General features: G+C 37.7%; 1 protein-coding gene across 1 annotated transcript in view; it reads right to left on the bottom strand.

Moving 5' to 3' along the window:
• The window catches only part of LOC143640313 (fibronectin-like), a 32,817-nt gene extending 19,170 nt beyond the window's left edge, over window positions 1-13,647 (bottom strand). Inside the window, 12 exon segments of the mRNA XM_077108159.1 lie at window positions 86-202; window positions 977-1,246; window positions 2,436-2,525; window positions 4,536-4,718; window positions 5,860-5,895; window positions 5,898-6,131; window positions 7,444-7,635; window positions 9,785-9,871; window positions 10,284-10,452; window positions 11,925-12,019; window positions 12,202-12,289; window positions 13,642-13,647. Of these exon segments, the coding sequence (XP_076964274.1) occupies window positions 86-202; window positions 977-1,246; window positions 2,436-2,525; window positions 4,536-4,718; window positions 5,860-5,895; window positions 5,898-6,131; window positions 7,444-7,635; window positions 9,785-9,871; window positions 10,284-10,452; window positions 11,925-12,019; window positions 12,202-12,289; window positions 13,642-13,647 (1,567 nt within the window).
• Window positions 13,648-20,692: the final 7,045 nt, after the last annotated feature.

Below are 20,692 nucleotides of genomic sequence, written 5' to 3'. Positions count from 1 at the left end.
ATTTTATGTCCATTTTGAGCTTTTGGGTTCTTCACAGCAGATTTTGGTCTGCTTAAGAATGTGAAGCATCAAGTAGCCAACATACCTGTTTCTCCATAGGTGATCCTATAATATCTCACTGTAACAGCAGGGGCTTCCCAGCTGATCAGTACGCTGGTGGGGGTGGAGGCAATGACTTCCAGGTCCCTTGGGACATCAGAAACTAGAAAATACGAGGGACAAATCTTCACATCCATAACTTTCAAATGATAATTGGATTCTCGTTGCTCATTTTCCAGGTCATCATTTTTAGGTTTCTTTCATACAAAAATGTAAATACTGTATGAAATTAGTAGAACTAAAAGTTATGAACAATTCAAGGAAAGTGGTTAAGAGACTATTCAAATTGTGATAAAATGATTGTTTCAAGTTTATTGAAGGATTTTGTTCCTTCCACTTTTTATTTTAGTAAGACCATAGAAAAGTCACAAAAATAATAACAATGAATAGCCACCTGTCCTCCTCTTAAGTGTCTACTATTTGGAAACATTTGCAACATTTGCTTCTCTCTTAACATTAATAACCTAAAATGATTAACATCATTTCAGACTAAGATAGAGACATCAAGATGACACTTCTCCCCTAAGTGCTTCAGCATCTATCTTCCAAGAATAATGACACTGTTATACTAACATTATATTTTTAAGAGAACTTTGAAATGGTTTTCTGTATTTTAAATAAAACTTTTATAATTATAAACATATAAATATCTAAATCAGGTGAGAAATTTCTTGGGATAAAGAAATTATTTTCTTCACTATATTCTAAGAGGGAGATTTTCCTCCACACATTCTCTCACTGGCCTCTCTGTGTCTTTAACCATGATCTATTTTGGGGGGAGAAGATGACTCTGCCTACATAAAGCTAAGTTATTTCATAGACTGTACCGACTGTATGGGAAAGCCTGGGTTGCTCTGAAGAACAGACTACAAGTTACCTGTTGACTGTTGGCCAATCAAGGGGGAACTCTCCTCTCTGCCATAAAGAGCAACAATGCTGACCACATATTCTGTGCCTGGATTGAGGTTGGTGAGGGTGATGGAATTCCGAGAGGGGGGCACTCTATCTTCTCGGGATCTCCCAGCACTATGCTCAGGATGATGGCGAATCCAGTAGCCAGTGATGGCAGCTCGAGGAGCAATCCAGTGGACAGTGAAAGACTTGGGAGTGATGTCAGAAAATTCAATGCCAGATGGGGAATCAAGACCTATATTTTCCACCCATGAGAGGAAGAGGGGAAGAAAAAAGACAAGATACCATGAGCTTAACATGTGAGGAAGGTGGGAGGGAGTTACATCCACCCAACTTTTTATCATTTCTCATCAATGTAGTGAAGTGCCCTGAATCTTAGGTTATGAGGCACTGATTCAAAGCCACAGATGAATTTCAAAATCATATATTCTCAGTTCAAAATAGCCAATTCATGCATTTTTCTTTTTCTAAGCAATCCCTGTTATGTATACACATCATTACAGTAGTCTCTGTATCACATTTGAAGACCAGTGTTTAAAATACTGTGGGAAGTAATATTTTCAAGTGTTTCAATGTTCAAATAGTCCAGTTCCATCCTGTATCTCTCAAAGTAAGACAAGATCTGCCCACTGTCAAGTTAAAGAAGATACCAAAGAAGCTTTCTGTGCCCAAGAAGAGACTAATTTGTCAACAGAGTTAGTGGTGATGAAGCTGGACATAAATTTTCTAAAACTGAAGACATTATCCTGGATAGATCCAATGCAGGTAATCCTTTATGAATTGAGAACTTTTGAAAATTAATAAGAATTCAGTGTTCATTTTATTTAACCCATATTCAAATTATTTAACCCTTCTGGGACTTACAGCAAATTTTTATTTGAGTTGAAATATTCACTAATTCTATTTAATACTATACTCAAACAAAATTGTGATATATCAACTTCCTTTTGGGAAGTCCTTTTTGGACTATGAAGAACTAAACACACTAAAATAGGCTTTTTTAAGGGAAAACAATTAAAAGCATTCATATTTAAGAAAGAACATACTGTATAATGAAAAGAAATGTCCAGTAACTCTAAAATAATAGAGTTTATGAGATATTCTTCTTGGGAGTTTCATTTTGTTGTTTTGTTTTTGTTTTTCTGTTTTTTAAAGCATAGACAGCAAAGTTTCTGAACTAATTTCAGTCCACTGTGGAAGCAGGAGTAGAATGTCACTGACTGAATTGCTAATTATAAATTACTAATTGTTGAGTGAGGTGTCTTTTAATTTTTAAGACCACTGAAGAAAAAGTAATGACAAGGCTGCCCACACCATAATCACCACAAAAGACAAGGTGTATATTTAGAAGTAGTGTTTCATTTTGTTTTTTTTAAAATCGGTAGGCAAGAGCTACTTGATAAGCATGTTGCTCCAAGACTCACATGTTCTCTGTCTTCCTTTAAGAGGTATGCTCTCGTGGTGTTCGTAGACACTGGAAACACTGACTAAATATTCAGTCCCAGGCAAGAGGTCTGAAGAGGCAAGTGAGACTCATTTTACACTTGTGCTTGAAGGTAGGAAAAACCAAAGTACTCCTGGGACTATTTCAACCGAAACCATATACAAGCTTTTAGTCCTGCAAACTACTTACAACTATGTAAACATGGATACCTGGAGACGGTCTGTAAGCAGGTGATGATGAAGGGTCACCTTGCCCTGAGTCTTCTCTAAGCCCTGTCCTAAGTTCTTCCTCTGTATGACTTAGTTCTATCTGCACCTGATAGTGTGACCACTGGGAGCACAGGAGACAACTGCTATGGTATCATGGGTGATCACCGAGCCCTCCCCAAGACTCTACATGGTGGTTCACTATTTTCTAAAGCAGTTTTATAATGACACAATATACTGCAAATATTAATATATGTAGTTTGACAAGTTTTGACATATATTTAACTTATGGAACCTTCACTACATTTAACATAAAAAAATATAACCAGTACCACTGGACGTTTGGTTGGTGACAACCGCCCCCCACTTTACAAAGAAGAAAGCTGAGGCAAACAGAAATGATCATTTTTAAATGACTTGCCCAGGATCATTCAGTGATTGACCCAGGTCAGGACCAATGGTCTTAATAATGAAGCTTTATTGGAAAAGGGTAACGTGATAAAGGGATAACAATCAATTGAGCCATATTAATATATTTTAAAAGTTTAGCCTACATCCATGAGTAACCCTTTCTCCCATTTTGATATAGCCAAAGGGTACAGAGGAAGCTTTCCAACCTTTGAACTTCTGCTCACTATACCCTCATTCCCCTATATACTGTTGACTCTTCAGTCTTTCTGCAGAGGGTCCTGCAAGGTTTGGAAAAGGACCAGAAGGGAGGGCTAAATGCTGGAACTTCACATCTTCCTTCCTAGTTGCCAGAGGCAATGTAACTTAACAACTGGGGACCTCAGTTGTTTCATCTTTAAAACAGGATAATAATAATTCTCTAAGGGGGAAATGGCTACCTTGAGGTCATAGCATTAGGACCAGAAGGTCTTAGAACACATGAACATGTAATAGGTATTGGTTGATCAGGAACCAACATGCAATGCAGGGTTTAGTGTATATCAGGTGATGAGGTCACCAATGGTTCCAGAATGCTCTACAACAAAAATAGTGCTGTGGACGCTATCATGCAAATATAAGGATGTTCTCTTTCACCAGCCAGCAAGTAAGAAATCAAGATCATGGTCACACATAGCTGCCTTTCTTTGTGTTTTGCTTTCTAGAACATGTTGGAAAGGAAGAGGATGTTTTCAGACCATCATTGAGGAATGTCCCTAAATGTAAGCCATTTCTGCTTATGTGGAATCTTTGATGTTCTCACACATTGTACCACAATAGTGAAATATAATAAGAAATGTTTATGTGAAACACAGCACCTCATTGCAGCCTACTCTTATTTTCTTTAAAAAATATTCTGTTTCAAAATGGCAGGGACTAGAAAGAGACAATTTCCATAACTTGTTTAATGTCAGTTGTTTTCTAGGACCTCAGCCTTCTGAGAAATCCTGCCAACAGATGCTTTTTGAAGTACAAATTAAACTTCTGTCCTCACAATATCCTGATCTATCCCAAGCAATCAGTCACTGTTTTTAAGTTTTCAAATGATAAGTAGATTATCTGCTGATACTTTAACAAGAAAAAATGACAACACAACAGATATGGGGACACTATTTTCAATCTTCATTTTTTTTTCTCTTCTAAACACTTAGATTTAGTCAAATAATTTCTCTTGAAATTCACTTATTTTATGTGTTTAGTTGAAAGCAGAATGTGTTTGAAGTCTTGGAACATTACTTTTAGGGTTTTCCACTAAAGTTGTAGATATCAACAGTATATTGAGATAGCAATAAGTATTACGTCTTTCAGAATTTACAGAAGACTTTAGTTTGGAGCTCGTCTGCAGATCTTCTGCGTTAATTCTCTTTGAGAATTAATACATCTGCTCCAGGCTAGTGTTTATTCAACAGATGTACCCGACTGCTTACTTGTTAAGACCACTGCACTGTCTGATGGAGAAATCGACAACTCTGCAACATCGTCCTCGTTTTTCACAGGTGAGTAGCGCATCAACAGGTTGCTCAGCTCAATAGATGAAGGGGGTGCCCAGGTGACATGCATAGTGTCTGGACCAACATTGGTGAATCTCAGGTCCATGGGAGGAGGAACAGCTGGTTTCAAATAAAAAGGAAGATTATATTAATATGATTTTTAAAGTCAAAGCTCACAAATCCACTGAAAAGGTAAAAAAATCAATATTTCATGCCTAAAGGAAACAGAGTCATAATCATGCAAATAGTCTAATCTAAATCTAATCTAAGTCATGGTAGACTACTGTTAAAAAATCAAACACTACATTCAGTAATGTTAGGCCCCTTTAACCTTTCTGCCATCATCGATGTGTTCTAAAGAATCATTTTAATCTACTTTTAAATAGGTTGATTTTTACATACATGATGAATACCACTTAAGATTCTTTTATCCCAGGCCAAAGAGGCTTAAGTTGCCACAGAGCAAAAAGAAACATAGCGGGTATGTTCCAAAAAAAACAAACACACATGCACACAGACAAAAGACAAGAAGGTCCTAAATGTCCCCCAGACATGAAATATCTATGATCTAATGGCATAGCCACAATTTCATTCCGTGAATTCTACTTACAAGTGAGAAGGGTTCATGCAAATTGGTTCTCAGCATGTTTCTTCCAATGCAGGGCAGAGAACCTTTAAGATGTTGCATGCTGGTTCCCAGACTGTGGTTAAAAAGGAGTTCCTTTACCTTATGATAGCAACAAAATCTAGCATATGCTGAAGTTTATTTTTCTTGTACATCAAAACAACCCCTTCCGTTCTACTGTAAATTTTGATGGCTTTTTAGTCAGCTACAAAAAAGGAACATGGTGGAGTTTATCCAGAGGTAGAAGGAAGAGTGTAATGGCATATTCTGGAAGTACCTTTCAGCATGAACTGGTGTTCATCCTAAAATTTGGTATTTATGTTAGGAATTTTTTAAAAAATGCTAGGTCTACAAATTTAACTCACCTCTGCTGGTTTGTATTTACTAGATCCGACATCTAGATTCCTCTAGTTTTATGCATACTTGCAGTTTAAATGAAAGTGCACTTAAGACTCTTTGCATACGACTTCAATTAGTCAGGCATATGCTTTAGATTCCTTAGGCTCAATCCCTCCCGTCTTCATCTCTGTGGCCAATTTCTGGCTTCTCCCTTGAAACATTCATATTTAACCAGAGTGGCTGTTGGCAGCATGCAACACCATCCATGTGTCAAACACAGAAGTTTTTAAAATTCACCCGTTTGCTGTGTCAGTGTAGTAGGGGCACTTCTCTGCCATTAATGAGAGTGATAACGCTGATGTCATAGTCAATGCCGGGTTCCAGCACTGTAACTGTGTAGTATCCTACTGAGGAGTCCACAAAATCTTCAAAAATAGGGATCCCTTCTCCTGCTGCAACTACTGTGATGCGGTACCCAATAATGGTGGAAGAGTTTAGCGGGGTCCACCTCAGGCCGATGCTTGAATTGGTTATATCAACAAAGCTTAGGTCAGTGAGTTGGGGCACCTCTATTTAGTTACAAAGCGAAGAGGGGGCAACAGGAAAAGAGAAGCAAAAAAAAAAAGAGGAAAAAATAAAGCAGTGTATATCAGGTTATCTATAGTCAAACTGATAGAATGGTAAAGCAATGATGGTAATATGCAATCTATTTCAAATGATCTGAAAAAATGTCCTAAGTATCATGAATAGTTTGCTTTCCTGGGAAAATAAAACAGGTTACAATATTCTTTTAGGGATTTTCTTGCATTTGGAAACAGTAAAGTTTGACTTCTAAACAGTAAAGTTTGACTTCTCAGATTCCTAAAAATCATAGGCCAGTTTAGGATGTCAAAACCATGAACCCAGACACAATATCCACATTAAGTATCAGCAATGATTTAAAAAAAAAAATCTCAAGATGTCTCAGTAGGAAAATCAAAGCTTGCATGAAGGTTTTAAAAAACTGGCTGATGAATTGGTTTTTGCCTCATACAAAACTCATGTCAACATCATGGTGATAATACTAATGCATTATGGATGTACGGTGTGAAAAGTGCCTTTCCCAAAAAAGCACATTCGGGCCAAGGACAGACAGGCTTGCGTCCAAGGCCACTGCCAATCTTTTAATTCATAATCAAAGTTATTTAATTAGCATTAGTAAACACATACCAAACAGTGCCAAAGGGGAAACAGTCTGTGCAGTAATTTCATTCTGTCATCATCCAATTTTGGACAAACAATGAATGTATCCCTAGATAGGTCTTTTCTTTCAATTCATAAGAAGGAATGCCCTGTGGGTGTGGCCTTGATTTCCTTCTTCATCCTCTTTTCCCTCCTCCAATTTTAAAAAAGACTTTGAAGTTGCAAGATAAGGAACTGGATATTGTCAACCATACATTATATCTGTGCTCACACATGGAGACAAAAAAATATTTTATAGATGGCTGCTAAAAGCAGAAACTGACTGTAAAATCAGGCACAGATGTCCCGATGGGATGCATTTACCATATTACTTTTAGGCCGTCAGTACTGAGTACAGACACATGACATTTTAATAATTTCCACGTGAGCAAACAGTAGAGAGTTCATGCCACGGTTGCCACTCCATTACATACTCATAGCAACAAAGAGCATCCCAGTGAAGCATAGACAGTGAAGTAGTGTTATCAGCAAGCCTTTGTCCAAACAGTCATTTTGACTGCGTAGTTTTGGAAAGTGCGGTTGGGAGGTTGGCATTAAATCCCAAACACACTTGACACACTCAGCCATCTGGGGATTAAGATTCTAATCCCTTCTTATTGAAACTGCCACTCTGAGGAGAACAGCTTATTTTTTTATTACCTGGGATGATGGTATCAGAGATAGGGACACTTTCCTTGTCATCTTTGACAGTGTAAACACTGACATTGTATTCCAGGCCGGGACTCAGATTTTCAAAAGTGCAAGAACTCTGATCCGCACGAACCATTTCTTCCAAAGCATTACCCTGCTGTCCGCTTGTAGGGGTGGTGGTGATTCTATAGCCAGTGATACCTGGAAAGAACAGAAAGGAGGAAGTTACCACAGAGCATTGATGACCCACAGAGGATTAAACAAGACTCCATGGTGAACTGACGAAGGAGATTGAATGTTTATTAAGGATTCTACTGCTATTCAACCCTTTGAGGTTGACCAAGAGTTTGAGTACAGTCAAGAAAATCTTGTGTTAAATAAAATAAGCTCAGAACAGAAAGACAAAACTGTGTATTCTCATTCATTTGTGGAAATTATAATGTTGATCTTATAGAAGAAGAGAGTAGAATGGAGATCACTAAAGACTAGGAAGAGTAGCAAGGAAGGGAGATACAGAAAGGTTAGATAATGGGCCGGGCACAGTGACAGCCAGTTTGGGAGGCTGGAGGATCTTAAGTTTGAGGCCAGCCTCAGCAATTAAATGAAGCCCTAAGCAGCTTAGTGAGACCCTGTCTCAAGATAAAAATTTTTTAAAAAGGGGGCTGATGATGTGGCTCAGTGGTTAAGCACCCCGGGCTTAATTCCTGTTACCAAAAACAGAAAGAAAAAAGGCAGGAAGGAAGAAACAAGGAGGGAAGGAAGAAAAATAAAAAGGTAGGTAGGTAAGAAAATGGTGCCAGAATACAGGTAGATAGGAGGGATTCGTTTTAGCGTTCTACAGCCCAGCAGGGTGACTATAGTCTATAATGATTTATAATATATTTTGAACTAACTAGAAGAGACTGAAGATGCCCAACACACAGAAATAATAAGAGGAGATGGAGAAGCTTATTTGATCATTACAGACTGTATCTATGTATTAAATTATTTTACTGTACACCCAAAATAGGTACAAATTTTGTGGGTCAACTACAAAAAATAAAGCTACCTTTCAGTAACAACAGAAAAGAAAGGAAATCTTGGAAAAAGGGGAAATGATGACCAAATTCCTCTCCTCCTACCACTCTCCCCAGCTTTCTCTTAATGATCAAGTCTCAGTAGGACTGTTGAGGGCCATCCCATTTTACCTGCATGGTACAAAACACTCTCTCGACCTATGGGATTTTCAGGAAGAGAAACCAAGGTGATGCCATTCATTCTAGAAAAAGTCTATAAATTATTTAAGACTTCAGGAATCATGGAAATTGGGCAGTAAAAGAATTGAGGGAGAGAAGGGAGAGATTCAAGTAGATGGTGACAACTAGAGATCTTCAGGACCCGAAGATAAGAGGTGGAAGAGTGATGATGTTAAACTTTCCAAAGGACAAGGAAACAAGGGTCTATTTTATCATTAGGAACAAGGTGAACACTAAAGTGTTATACAAGGAAATCCAGCTGGATGGGAAAAAATATTTAGGTCATTGTATTGGCTTGTGATCATCTGATGAGGCCATTGAGACTGGAGATTAATGACTAGCTGCCAGCCAGCATGAAACTCCCCAGCAGAAAGTTTCAAAACCAGAGTAACTCAGTTGGAAACTGGGTAGCTTTGGCTTAAACTATGTGTTCATATATTTAAAAACAAACAAACAAACAAAAAAACACCAAAATCATTCTAGACTTCAGAGGGAGATTAGAAAGGATATTTTGAGCTACTTTTACCTTGTGTGATTGTATAAACTGATCAGACTTAGAGATAATTACCTCAGTTTTATACCCACATAGCAGTAGAGGTGTGCAAAAAATACTTCTTACAGGTTTTTATTTTTGTACCAGGGATTGAACCTAGGGGCAATTAGGGGCAATGTACCCCTGAGCCACATCTGCAGCCTTTATTTTATTTTTTTATTTGAAATCCTTGGGATTGAACCCAGGGCCTTATGCATGTGAGGCAAGCACTCTATCAATTGAGCTATATCCCAGCCTCTTTATTTTTTTTTAATATTACATTTTATTTTAGAGACAGGGTATTATTGAATTGCTAAGGGCCTCACCAAGTTGCTGAAGCTGGCTTTGAACTCACCATCCTCCTGCCTCAGCCTCCTAAGTCACTGGGATTGCAGGCATGTGCCACTGCACCCAGCTACTTCTTACAAAAATTTTAACAGTAAAATAAGTACGAGTTAAGTAATAAACTAGATATATTCCTCAAGTTAAGTATAACAGGTATGGATGCAACCAACATTAGCTGAAACTTTGGTTTAGTATAAAATCTTGGTTTTGGAAACCCTCCAACTGGTCCCAGTCCTACCTGGGGTGGTGATCCTCTCCCAGGACACAGTAAGCTCGCCAGTATCAGGGTTGGCCTCCAGGTGCAAGTTGGTCAGTGGAGACAGTGCTATGCAAAAAGAAAATGTTAAATTAAAAATGAGAGCTCACACAAAGGACTTGGCCAGAGGAATGTTTCTTCCCCTTCTTTCTTTTCCCTTTATCCCTCCCTGCCTTCCTTCCAGAATTGGTGAAATTATAGAAGTCATAGTATGAAAACATGGTGCACGATTATTTTGTACTACTAATGGAATTATTTCCAACTTTCCAGCTTGCAAATACTCTTGACATGGAAAGAACATATCTTATGCCCCAAAATACCTGGCATGGGTTGGATCCGCTCTTCCAAATTTCTAAATAGTAGGTCGGGATAAGATTTTCCCCCCATACTATTCTTATAAATAGTGCTATTGACAGATTTTTAAAAGTAGAACAGTTTGAAAAGCTAAAAGAAAAGAAAAAAACACAAGAACTCTCCCTACGTGTCACCACTCTGTTGACAATCGGCTGTTCGATTTCTTTCCCATCTCTCAGGACTTGGACGCTGTAATCATATTCCACTCCTGGAGTCAAGCCAGACAGGACAATGCTTCCTGAGTCTGAAGTCACTTCTCGTGGGGCCTCACCTCCCTGGCTTGGTCGCACACCCAGCTAGAGGGAGGAGAGCACATAAACACAAAGGACAAGCATTTCTGGTTAAATAATAGTTAAATTATAATCTAGATACATGTTGAGAGGTTGTGGTTAGACTTTATATATCATGGCTCCTCAGAAACACACAATGTACTTTCACTGGGGAGGCACTGGGGACGTGCCGTAGCTCTATTTCCAACCTCAGCTGGAAATTCCCTAGATTGGACCCAGGGTGGAAGAGGTATCTTCCAAATAGCACTAAGGTATCTTCCAAATGGCACTAAGGTAGTTTGTGATGGAAGGTTCCAGAGAAATGCCTGGAACCTTCTATTAAAAATGCTGATTTGCTTGATAAAGGACCTTCTGGTATAAACAGGGGGCTTTGGGCCACATGATATAGTTCACTTCTATTTTCTTTTGTGTGAGAGGAAATTCCCTAGGCACTCTATTAAATGAGTTATTTACATCTAGTTCACTTTTCAGTTGCCATTTCAGGGCACCAGCCTCTGTAGTACCTCTTATTAAAACACACACACACACACACACACACACATGCACATACACACACACACACACAAACCCTCCTGTTGAAGACATTATGTTCATAGTTCCAGCTGCAGGATATGTTCCAAAAGAAGAATTAAAATAAATGTGCCCATAGTTATGGTGTTATGAAATGGTGTTAGACCTCAGAAAAATCCTTCATATGCTACACAGCATCTGAAGGTTAGATTGATGCCATTAAAGGAAATCCACAAGGTACGTTGGCACACTTCAAAAAGGAGTCTCAATAAGAGGCCTAATCATCAATATGGCCATTACATACTCAAAAAGGAAATGACCTCTGGCTTATTTTTAAAACAATCCTGGGGGTTTAGTCTTAATTTCCAGTCTTGATGAATTATTTCTTCCTCCATTCTCTACATAAACAACAAAAGTAATTCTTTCAAGCATATTCATTTGTATTCATCATTTCCCTAATATCATTACTTTAAAGAACATGAATCCAGATATCTACAGGGGAGACCTCAATCTTAAACTCTATTAAAGAGATTTACCGATGGGGCTTTGAACAAGTCAAAAGGAAACTGATTGAATGAAAGTGTGATTTTTAAATGACTCCAAGTTTAATTGTCCTCCCCAAATTGGCTTTTGTGAACTGCTTGGCACCCATTTAGAACAACATATCAAATGGAGTTCTCCTACATTTTTCTTAAATGTAGTTCCCTGGGGGAAAGGATAGAGAAAATAAAAAGAGCAACAACTAACAGGTCCATGCTAATGTTTTCTCCTTTGCAAAGCACACACACACCCTCAGTCCATCCTTGCAGCAACTGAACAAGGTAAGCAAGGGGATCCTCCAGGTGTGAACAGAGGCAGGTGACAACACCCAGGTCTCCTCTCCTGAACCACTTCTATCTACTGCATGCAAAAATAGGATGGCTCTATCAAGCCTGCATTGCAAGAATTTAGGAACATTTGCAGTTTACCTTAAACCCAATCCTTGGAACAGGGATCCATGTGATCACAATGGTGGTCTCAGTGACCTCTGTGTTGAAAGGTGGAATGGAGCTCGATGGCTGCACTGTGAAATGAACCAACACATGTGTTCAACACCTTCAACTCGTAAATGATGGTAGAAAATGTAAAAAAAACAAGTATCTTTATCTAGAACTTGAGTTTAATGAACCAGTAGATGGAGAAGGAGTTACTTCATCAGGTGGGAAGAGCAGTGCTTCTCAATGATCAATGTGCCACACAAATAACCTGGTGAAAATCCAGGTGCTGATTCTGGAGGTCCAGCATGGGGTTGAGGAGCTAGCTTTTCAAACCGGCCAATGATGCCAACTCTGGTCTGTGAATCACACTTGAGTATAACAGGTGGCTAGACAACACTCCTTAGATTCTGTGACTTGTGGCTTTTCATTAATGTTGGGATTTGAGTTTGGTGACAATAAATTTTCTTATAACAGAATAAAGTCCCTTATAAAATATGTAACTGGTCACTGCAAACAGAGGATCATTTGGTTTCTTAAACATTAAGAACAATGGTAAAATTACAGATGTGATCTAAAAATAGCTTTTTGCTGAATTTTCCACAATGGTGACCAATATTCTTGGTTGTGGTAATTGATGCTATATAAAAGTTAAAAAAATTCTGAAATCATGAATGTATCTTAATTGTAAAAATTCATCCTTTTAATATGTGATTGTTCATTCATAAGAATTCTATAGAAGTTTAGTATCCTACCACTAGAATTAGAAATCATAACAAAGGTTTATTTTGCATCTCCTAGCATCCTAGCACCAGTTATTTCCCTTAGTGAAAATATTCTTTAAAGCAAGGGATTAGACAAAGAGGAATGAAGGGAAGGGAGTGGGAATGGGAATAGGAAAGACAGCAGAATGAATTGGACATAACTTTTCTATGTTCATATATGAATACCACCAGTGAAACTCCATATCCTGAACAACCTCAAAAACCAGAATTGAATTAGAATAAGTTATACTCCATATGTATATAATTTGTCAAAATACACTCTATATCATGTATATCTAAAAAGGACAGGGCTGGGGATGTGGCTCAAGCGGTAGTGTGCTCTCCTGGCATGCGTGCGGCCCGGGTTCGATCCTCAGCACCACATACAAACAAAGATGTTGTGTCCGCTGAAAACTAGAAAATAAATATTAAAAAATTCTCTCTCTCTCTCAAAAATAAAAATTAAAAAAAAAATAAAAAGGACAAATTTTTTAAATGTCTTCAAAAAAGCGAGGAGGAGAAAGAGCATGTGTACACAGTTAAGGCACGCACTCCCAACAGCCTTGCAAATTTTTGTTATAAACTTAGAAAGATGAGGCTTTGGAAGCCAAGAAGTTTGAGTTGGGTGAATTAAGTTCAAGGGTTTGGAGCACATTAGTAGCCCTGGGTTATGCCTTCACAGTTCCTTCCATTTTATGTCCCAACCAAACTCTGTTCTCACTGGGAAAAATAACTACTGAAAACATGTTTCAAAGAGGGTCATGTAACTTTTGCCAATTGATTAAAGCAAACATCCTGCATGTTCTGTGAAATATATGTCACTTTAGAATGGAAAACTATGAATTTTATACATGAACTTTGATAGCCATGTGGCCTGGAAATATGTACCCTCAATGAAATTAAGATTCAAAGAATATTTGGATTTCCAACCAACTTTGAATTTTTACCCGCATGAGAGTCAGTGTATTATTCTAGGACTTTTAAGTATACCTAGATTTACAAGTTAGATAATTATTCTGCTAGAGAATACTTTGTTTTCAAAGATAATTTAATGGCTAAGATACTAAATATATTTATAAATAAGTTTCTATATATTCGAAAATAAATATACTTTTCCCTGAGACCTTTCAGGAAACTTAAATCTGTTAATAATCTGGTGAAGTGCTTTATTAAACATACAAAATTCTTGGAAAGGTTATTTATTAGAAAGAACTTTTTTTTTTATTTCTAGAAAATTGAACATTGGCTGACATTATAGAGAATACAGAGTTTAAGAGAAAGATAGTTTTCTGTTCTATAAACCTAAATATTTCAGGACTGTTTTGTTTTATCCTAAGTGGAGTCTATTGTATTAATAAATTGATTTTCTTTCCTTATTTTTCCTTTTCCTTAAACAAAAGAACCAAGTCCATAACAGTCACACATGCCAAGATGTGGAAACATTGAATTTATTATGTACTTCATAATGTCATTTTAGTTGTTAACTCCTTTTGAAAAAAAATTTTGATCTTTTAATAATTTGGCCAGTGGTGTGATTTTAGAGTATACTTTTTGAATAGAAATAAAGCTAGATTTCTTTTTCCAAACTGACAGAATGCTTAGGCTGATGAGAAATAAAACTGGGTATTTAATTATTACCTTTGTCTATTTGCCTAAGATTCGGCACCATTTAGAAATGTGTTTGTTTTACGTCATGTCATATGGCCTTTGGAATGTTGTTTTCTTCTCAGATAGCAGAGTCTTTGGTAATGAAACTTTCACAAATTAGAATTTTCTTTAAAGGAAACAATATAATCAGTAAATGAAGTTTGTATTCTGAATTACATTGTCTGTGTTAAAGCAATTTCACAATTGTTTCACAATTTTCCTTTGAAAATAAAGAAGAAAACAGATTAAAGAGATTTTTAAAAAAATGTTAATTATAAACATTTGTGTTTCTCATTTGAAGAACAATAATAATCATCTAAGAAAGAATTTGTTAGATTGATTTCCAGTGTCAGGAGGTGAAAGGCTTAACCAAGCCCAGATCATTTTTATTATAGTAATATTAGCTGATAAGCAATCCATTTTTAATGATGACATCCATGAACATTAAATTTTAAATTGGAGTGAATACTCTATATAACCAAATCTCAACTTTTAAAATTTTTAGGTACATGTGGTCCTGTCCAAGTAATTATCACTGAGACCCCCAGTCAGCCCAACTCTCACCCCATCCATTGGAATGCACCAGAACCATCTCACATCACCAAGTACATTCTCAGGTGGAGACCTGTGAGAATCCATCCAGAAACCCTGAACATTGAGTATCCCGACCTCACCAAATTCTGATATGTTTCTTTTGTTTGTTTCTAGCTTTTGAGTCAACAGATCTGATTAACTGTCAGTATGTTTTCTTAGTAAGAATATGTGGTCAATCAAATTGACTGTTTTTTTTTTTTGTATTTAGAATTTAGAAATTTATGTTGCAAATGATCTTTGCAAGGAATTAGAAATGATAGCATAAACTTAATCTTGCCCAATGTGGGAAGATAATCTAATTTTTTTGCATGTCTTTCAACTCTATTAAAGGAAGAACTTATTGGGATCCGTCCTGTAAATTAATTCCTTTCTTTTTTGATCCACTTTTTAAACCATATTTTTGTTTTTTGGTTTGTTTTGTGTGTGGTACTGAAGATCAAACCCCAGGCATCCTGCATGCCAGGCAAGTGCTCTACCACTGAACCACATCTCCAGCCTGATTCATTGTTTCAAGCATTAATTTTATCTCCTAAGGTTATTTAGATAGAAGAGAAAGAGATGATGAGAGGAAGGTGCAGATGAGGGATGATAGTTGGTTTATTTAAAGAATGAGCCCTGTGATTTTCTAAACATCTAGAAACTGAAGAAACCATACCAAGGAAGATAATGTCCATTAAGCTTTAGTTTTTCTTACCCTCTCAAACCTACCCCAGTACAACTTTTAAGTTCATAACATGATTTGAGGAACAGTACTTTAAATACAGGAGAAAATGACTATTAAAATGAAAACTTTTCGATTGTTTCCTTATGAGTATATTTTCTAATCTTTTCTTCTGATACCTAATTTTAAAAGCTCACATTGAATACAAGTTTACTACCAATTTGGAGCTAATTTTAATGACTAATTTCAAAATTTTTCACAGTGTATTTAAGTTAAAATTTAAATTCAAAGGATACTAGGATCACTTTCATTTATCCCCAAAATGTAAATGGGCACTTGAGCATTTGAATTAAATCTGTGAACTGGTTGATTGGGCAATTAAAAAGAAAAATCACTGGGGATACAAAATGTATTTTGATACTCATACTACTTTGAATATTTATATTTAAAAGGATTTCGTCTTGTTTGCAGTTAGGGTGTTTCTTTTCCACACATTCTATTGCATTGAGCTTTGTGATCTATGACATATTAATGAAGTTGAACAGGATGTGAAAATGTAAACCAGGAGCAAAAGATTAAATAAACTGAAATTACATTCTTCTATAGTCTTGCCCAAAGTTGGCTGACCACTTTTGATGGGATAGTTTGTATCCAAGAATGAGTCACAAAACCAGACCAGTTGAATCTTGTTTGTGCTGTCCCCAGAATCTGAATCACAAAAAGAGTATGGTGCCTTTGGACACTTCTGCAGGGCAAGAAACTTAAATTGTATCCCATCAACTTAAAAGATGATAGAACATATTTTCCATTTTAGAAAGGAAGCTATCTCTGCTTATTGTAAAAGTGGAAAAAAAGTGGGCAAGATGAAAATTTAGGATATCATAATTGTATTCACCAATATTAAGTAATTGCTCTGACCAAAGCAAAGGTGTTCAGTGCTTGCAAATTCATAACCTCCAGCATGTCACATAATTCTTGGTTTTTCCACCTCTAAAATGAGAGCAGTAATACCAACACTACTGAGTAGGATGCAGGGAGGTGAAGATCAGTGGGAGAAAACAAGCAAAACAGCACAGAGCTATAAACTCCCAATAAATAATACTTATAATACAATTATTAACATCAACAAACTTTACTACTAGCCCCTGTTCTGAATTCAGTTTTCCACAATCGTCCTCTAGAGTGGAGCTGAAAATCTCCTCATTTGTCTTTGAAGATTGCTCACCCTCATCTCTGAATGTGCATCCTTGCAAACTCTTGTGTGATTTTTTCTTTTTTTAAATTTCATTTAAATTTTCAGAAAATTTCTGTGGGCCGTTGGAAAGAAGCTACCATTCCTGGTCACTTAAACTCCTTCGTCATTAAAGGCCTGACCCCAGGAGTGATATATGAGGGGCAGGTCATCAGTATTCAGCAGTATGGCCACAGAGAAGTGACATGCTTTGACTTCACCACCACCAGCAGCAGCACTCCCAAAGGGACCAGTACGTACCTAGCATCCTCGTGTCTACATCTGGGTATCCCAGACTCGGGCTCCCTGCAGGACCTGCTTCATTCTCAGTTCAATTCCTTCTGTGAATGGCACCTACATTTTTTAAATTACAGTATTCTTCAGACAAGAAGGGTGAACATTCTAGAAAACTCAAGGACTGCTCTCCCCCTTTCTGTGGCACTCTAGGCAACACTGTGACAGGAGAGATGACACCTTTGTCACCGGTAGTGGCCACGTCTGAATCTGTGACTGAAATCACTGCCAGCAGCGTTGTGGTCTCATGGGTCTCAGCTTCCGATACTGTGTCTGGATTCCGGGTGGAGTATGAGCTGAGTGAGGAGGGAGATGAGCCACGGTACCTGGGTAAGCTAAACACATTGTCTCAGGACAGGTTTGGAGGGGTGATGGGTAGACCCCCTGGGGACAGGGCATCACACGTGGTCTGAACACTCTCCCCTCTGATAAAAGTCAGGGAGGAGCTAACCATTTACAGAACTGGCTGGGTTCCTGTGAGCAAAGACACTTTGTCCTGGTCCCTGATGTGAGCTTCACTGAGCACCAAGTATTTGCCTGGACATAGGTTTGCCCAACAGAAGCTATTTTCTCATGGCAGTGATTGTATATGAGGACTACCTCTGAAGATGGTAGCTTTGAAGAGTGCTCAGGTCCTTTGCTTATGCTATCCAGATTCCCCTGGTTAGAGATCTTTTACAAAGTTTGTTGAGAGTGATTCTATATCATGTACAACTAAAAGAATGAGAAGCTGAACTCCATTTATGTATGATGTATCAAAATGCATTCTACTGTCATGTATAACTAATTAGAACAAAAAAAAGTAGACCTTTCAAAATTACTTATCTGAATTCACAACATTTGGAACTAAAGTTGTTTTCTTAAAGCTATATTAATTGTTGACTAGAAACCAAATGTGTTCATTCACTAAAGCACGTCAGTTAGGAAACATGAAATCATTAAAGCACATAGACAAATACAATGACCTAACCTGAAAATGAAAATTACAAAAAAATGTAGTAAAATTAAGTGGATTATAATCATTTAAAATCTATTAAAATGCTTATGATATAGAGCTTCTCATCAAAGTAAAAACATAAGCAAATTACATTACTCATCTCAAAACTAGGAATAGTTTATATAAATAGCTAATGTGAATGCAGTATTTGTGCCACTAATGTACGCAATAAAATTACAAACCAATAAAAAAAAAAAAAAAAAAAAAAAAAAAAAAAAACAAAGTTTGTTGAACTCATTCATGGGACCAGCATCCAGGTCAAGACAAAGAATATCCCTCCCACTCCGAATCCCATCACTTTTTGCCCATTGCTGCTACTAGGACTTATAATCACAGAGCTATTTTCAAAAATTTGGGGGTGGATTATTAAGACTATGCATCTTTAGGAGAAGATTTTGGAAAAATGAAAGAAGAAATATCCCATGGTACATTAATAATCACTGATGATCTTTTACTACATCTCCTTCTAGTCTTTTCCCCCCTGTGATATGTAGTTCTTCTTGTATCAGCTGTGGAGGCATTGGTTTGCTTTGATCAGTGACCTTTCCTTTTTTATTCCAAAGAACTCCCGAGCACGGCCACTTCTGTGAGCATCCCTGACCTGCTTCCTGGCCGAAAGTACATTGTAAATGTCTATCAGATAGCCAAAGACGGGGAGCAAAATTTGATCCTGTCTACCTCACAGACAACAGGTACCTGTGTGCTACGTGGTGTTCAAGGAATCCTTTTGTACAAGCAGGGCTATAGCAAAGTTGCCCAGCTGCCTCACTTCCTCCTTCCTTTCTTTGTTAGCTCCTGATGCCCCTCCTGACCCTACTGTGGGCCAAGTTGATGACACCTCCATTGTTGTTCGCTGGAGCAGACCCCAGGCACCAATCACAGGTGGGTTTAGCCTTGTTCTTTGGCTTCTTTGTTAATCTTTATGGCTAAGTGTGGCAAGAGCAGATTCATACTGTGGATAAGTGTAACATTCCATTTTACTAACTCCTTACACACACATACACACACACACACACACACACACACACACACACACACACACCCCTGCAAAGGCAGCTCATTGGCCATTACAGCAAGCATTTCCAGGGCTGCAAAGGTGTGGCATTTCTGAAAACCTTACACTAAGACTTAAAGAAGAACTAAGTTGCCTATTCAGCCTCATAATAGAGGTTCCTCAAAGACCAGACAGGGCTTGAGAGCTCTGTGTTCAGGCTGGTTCATTAATTGCTTCCATAATCCAGAGCTCAAAGAAGAGAAATCAGCCTAGCATGAATATTTCCACCTACTGGCTTTTCTAATTGACAGTTATTAAGTATCTCATGTCTTCAAGGATGATATTTATTATTAAAAAGGTTTGTATGGCTCTTCTTATTTTATCTTTGTGCTGAATAGTCATTAGAAGTGGTAGCATTGAAAGAATCAAAAAGAATCTTGCTGATTCTTAACTAATCAAGCAAGGTGTAACGGTGACTAGAGAGGGGAGGATTTATGATTTTCTTAGCCTCTGTTTTATAAAACAGCCCTCATACTTTTCTCCGGACCCTGCAGGGTACAGAATAGTTATGCACCATCAGAAGAGGGCGGTAGCACTGAGCTCAACCTCCCCGAGACTGCCAACTCTGTCACCCTCAGTGACTTGCAGCCTGGAGTTCAGAACAACATCACCATCTATGCGGTGGAAGAAAACCAGGAGAGTACTCCTCTCTTCATCCAGCAAGAAACCACGGGCACCCCACGGTCAGGTAATGCTCCCCTGGGGCAGCTAGATAACAGGTAGACCTCCTGGGATCAAGTTCATTCCATTAGCCTTCTGGGGAGAACTGGAGTACACAGACTAAGGGTTGATTGTCCCTGAGAGAGGGTTGTTTTCTCTCTGTCAGAAGTTCCTACATTCAAATCATCTGAAACTAAGGATATTCCGCTGAAGTGTGCACAATACAAGTTAGGGAGCTTATCAAAGACAGCTATTGGAACTACTAGTCAAAAAACAATTTTACCATCAATTTTTCTTATTTTTTTCCTCATAAGCCTAGGGTCATTTTATCTGTTGCTCTTCATTATTATAAAATAGTTCAGTAAGATAAGACCATCTTATCGTTTGGACAGGTACTGTATTTTTTTATGTTTAACTTCTCTCTCCAAATTGATACCTCTTATGCTGTAAACTCATACATTTACCTATGTATTTTAGACACAAAACTTCAAATTTCATAATGTAAGCAGTATGACTGAACTGTGAAAATCTATGCAAAAAAGCCAATTATCTGGTTAAGAGACAAAATTTAGCAGTGCTCTGGAGGGTAGCCCCATGAAGTGCCTAACATGTCCAGGAAAATGGCCTTAAAGACAGTTTTCAGCTGGCCATGGTGGTGCACGTCTGTAATCCCAGCAACCTGAGAGACTGAGGCAGGATTTCAAATTCAAGGCCAGCCTCAGCAACTTATCCAGGCCCTAAGCCACATAGTGAGACCCTGTCTCAAAATAAAAAAAAAATTAAAAGGGCTGGGGATGTGGCTAAATGGTAACGTTTCCCTGGCTTAAATTCCCAGTACAAAAAAGAAGTTGGAATTGTGA

Source organism: Callospermophilus lateralis, unplaced genomic scaffold (assembly GCF_048772815.1).
Source record: "Callospermophilus lateralis isolate mCalLat2 unplaced genomic scaffold, mCalLat2.hap1 Scaffold_1775, whole genome shotgun sequence".
Classification (NCBI taxonomy): domain Eukaryota; kingdom Metazoa; phylum Chordata; class Mammalia; order Rodentia; family Sciuridae; genus Callospermophilus; species Callospermophilus lateralis.
The sequence above is the reverse complement of the archived record's forward strand: the minus strand, read 5'-3'. Positions and strand labels throughout refer to the sequence as shown.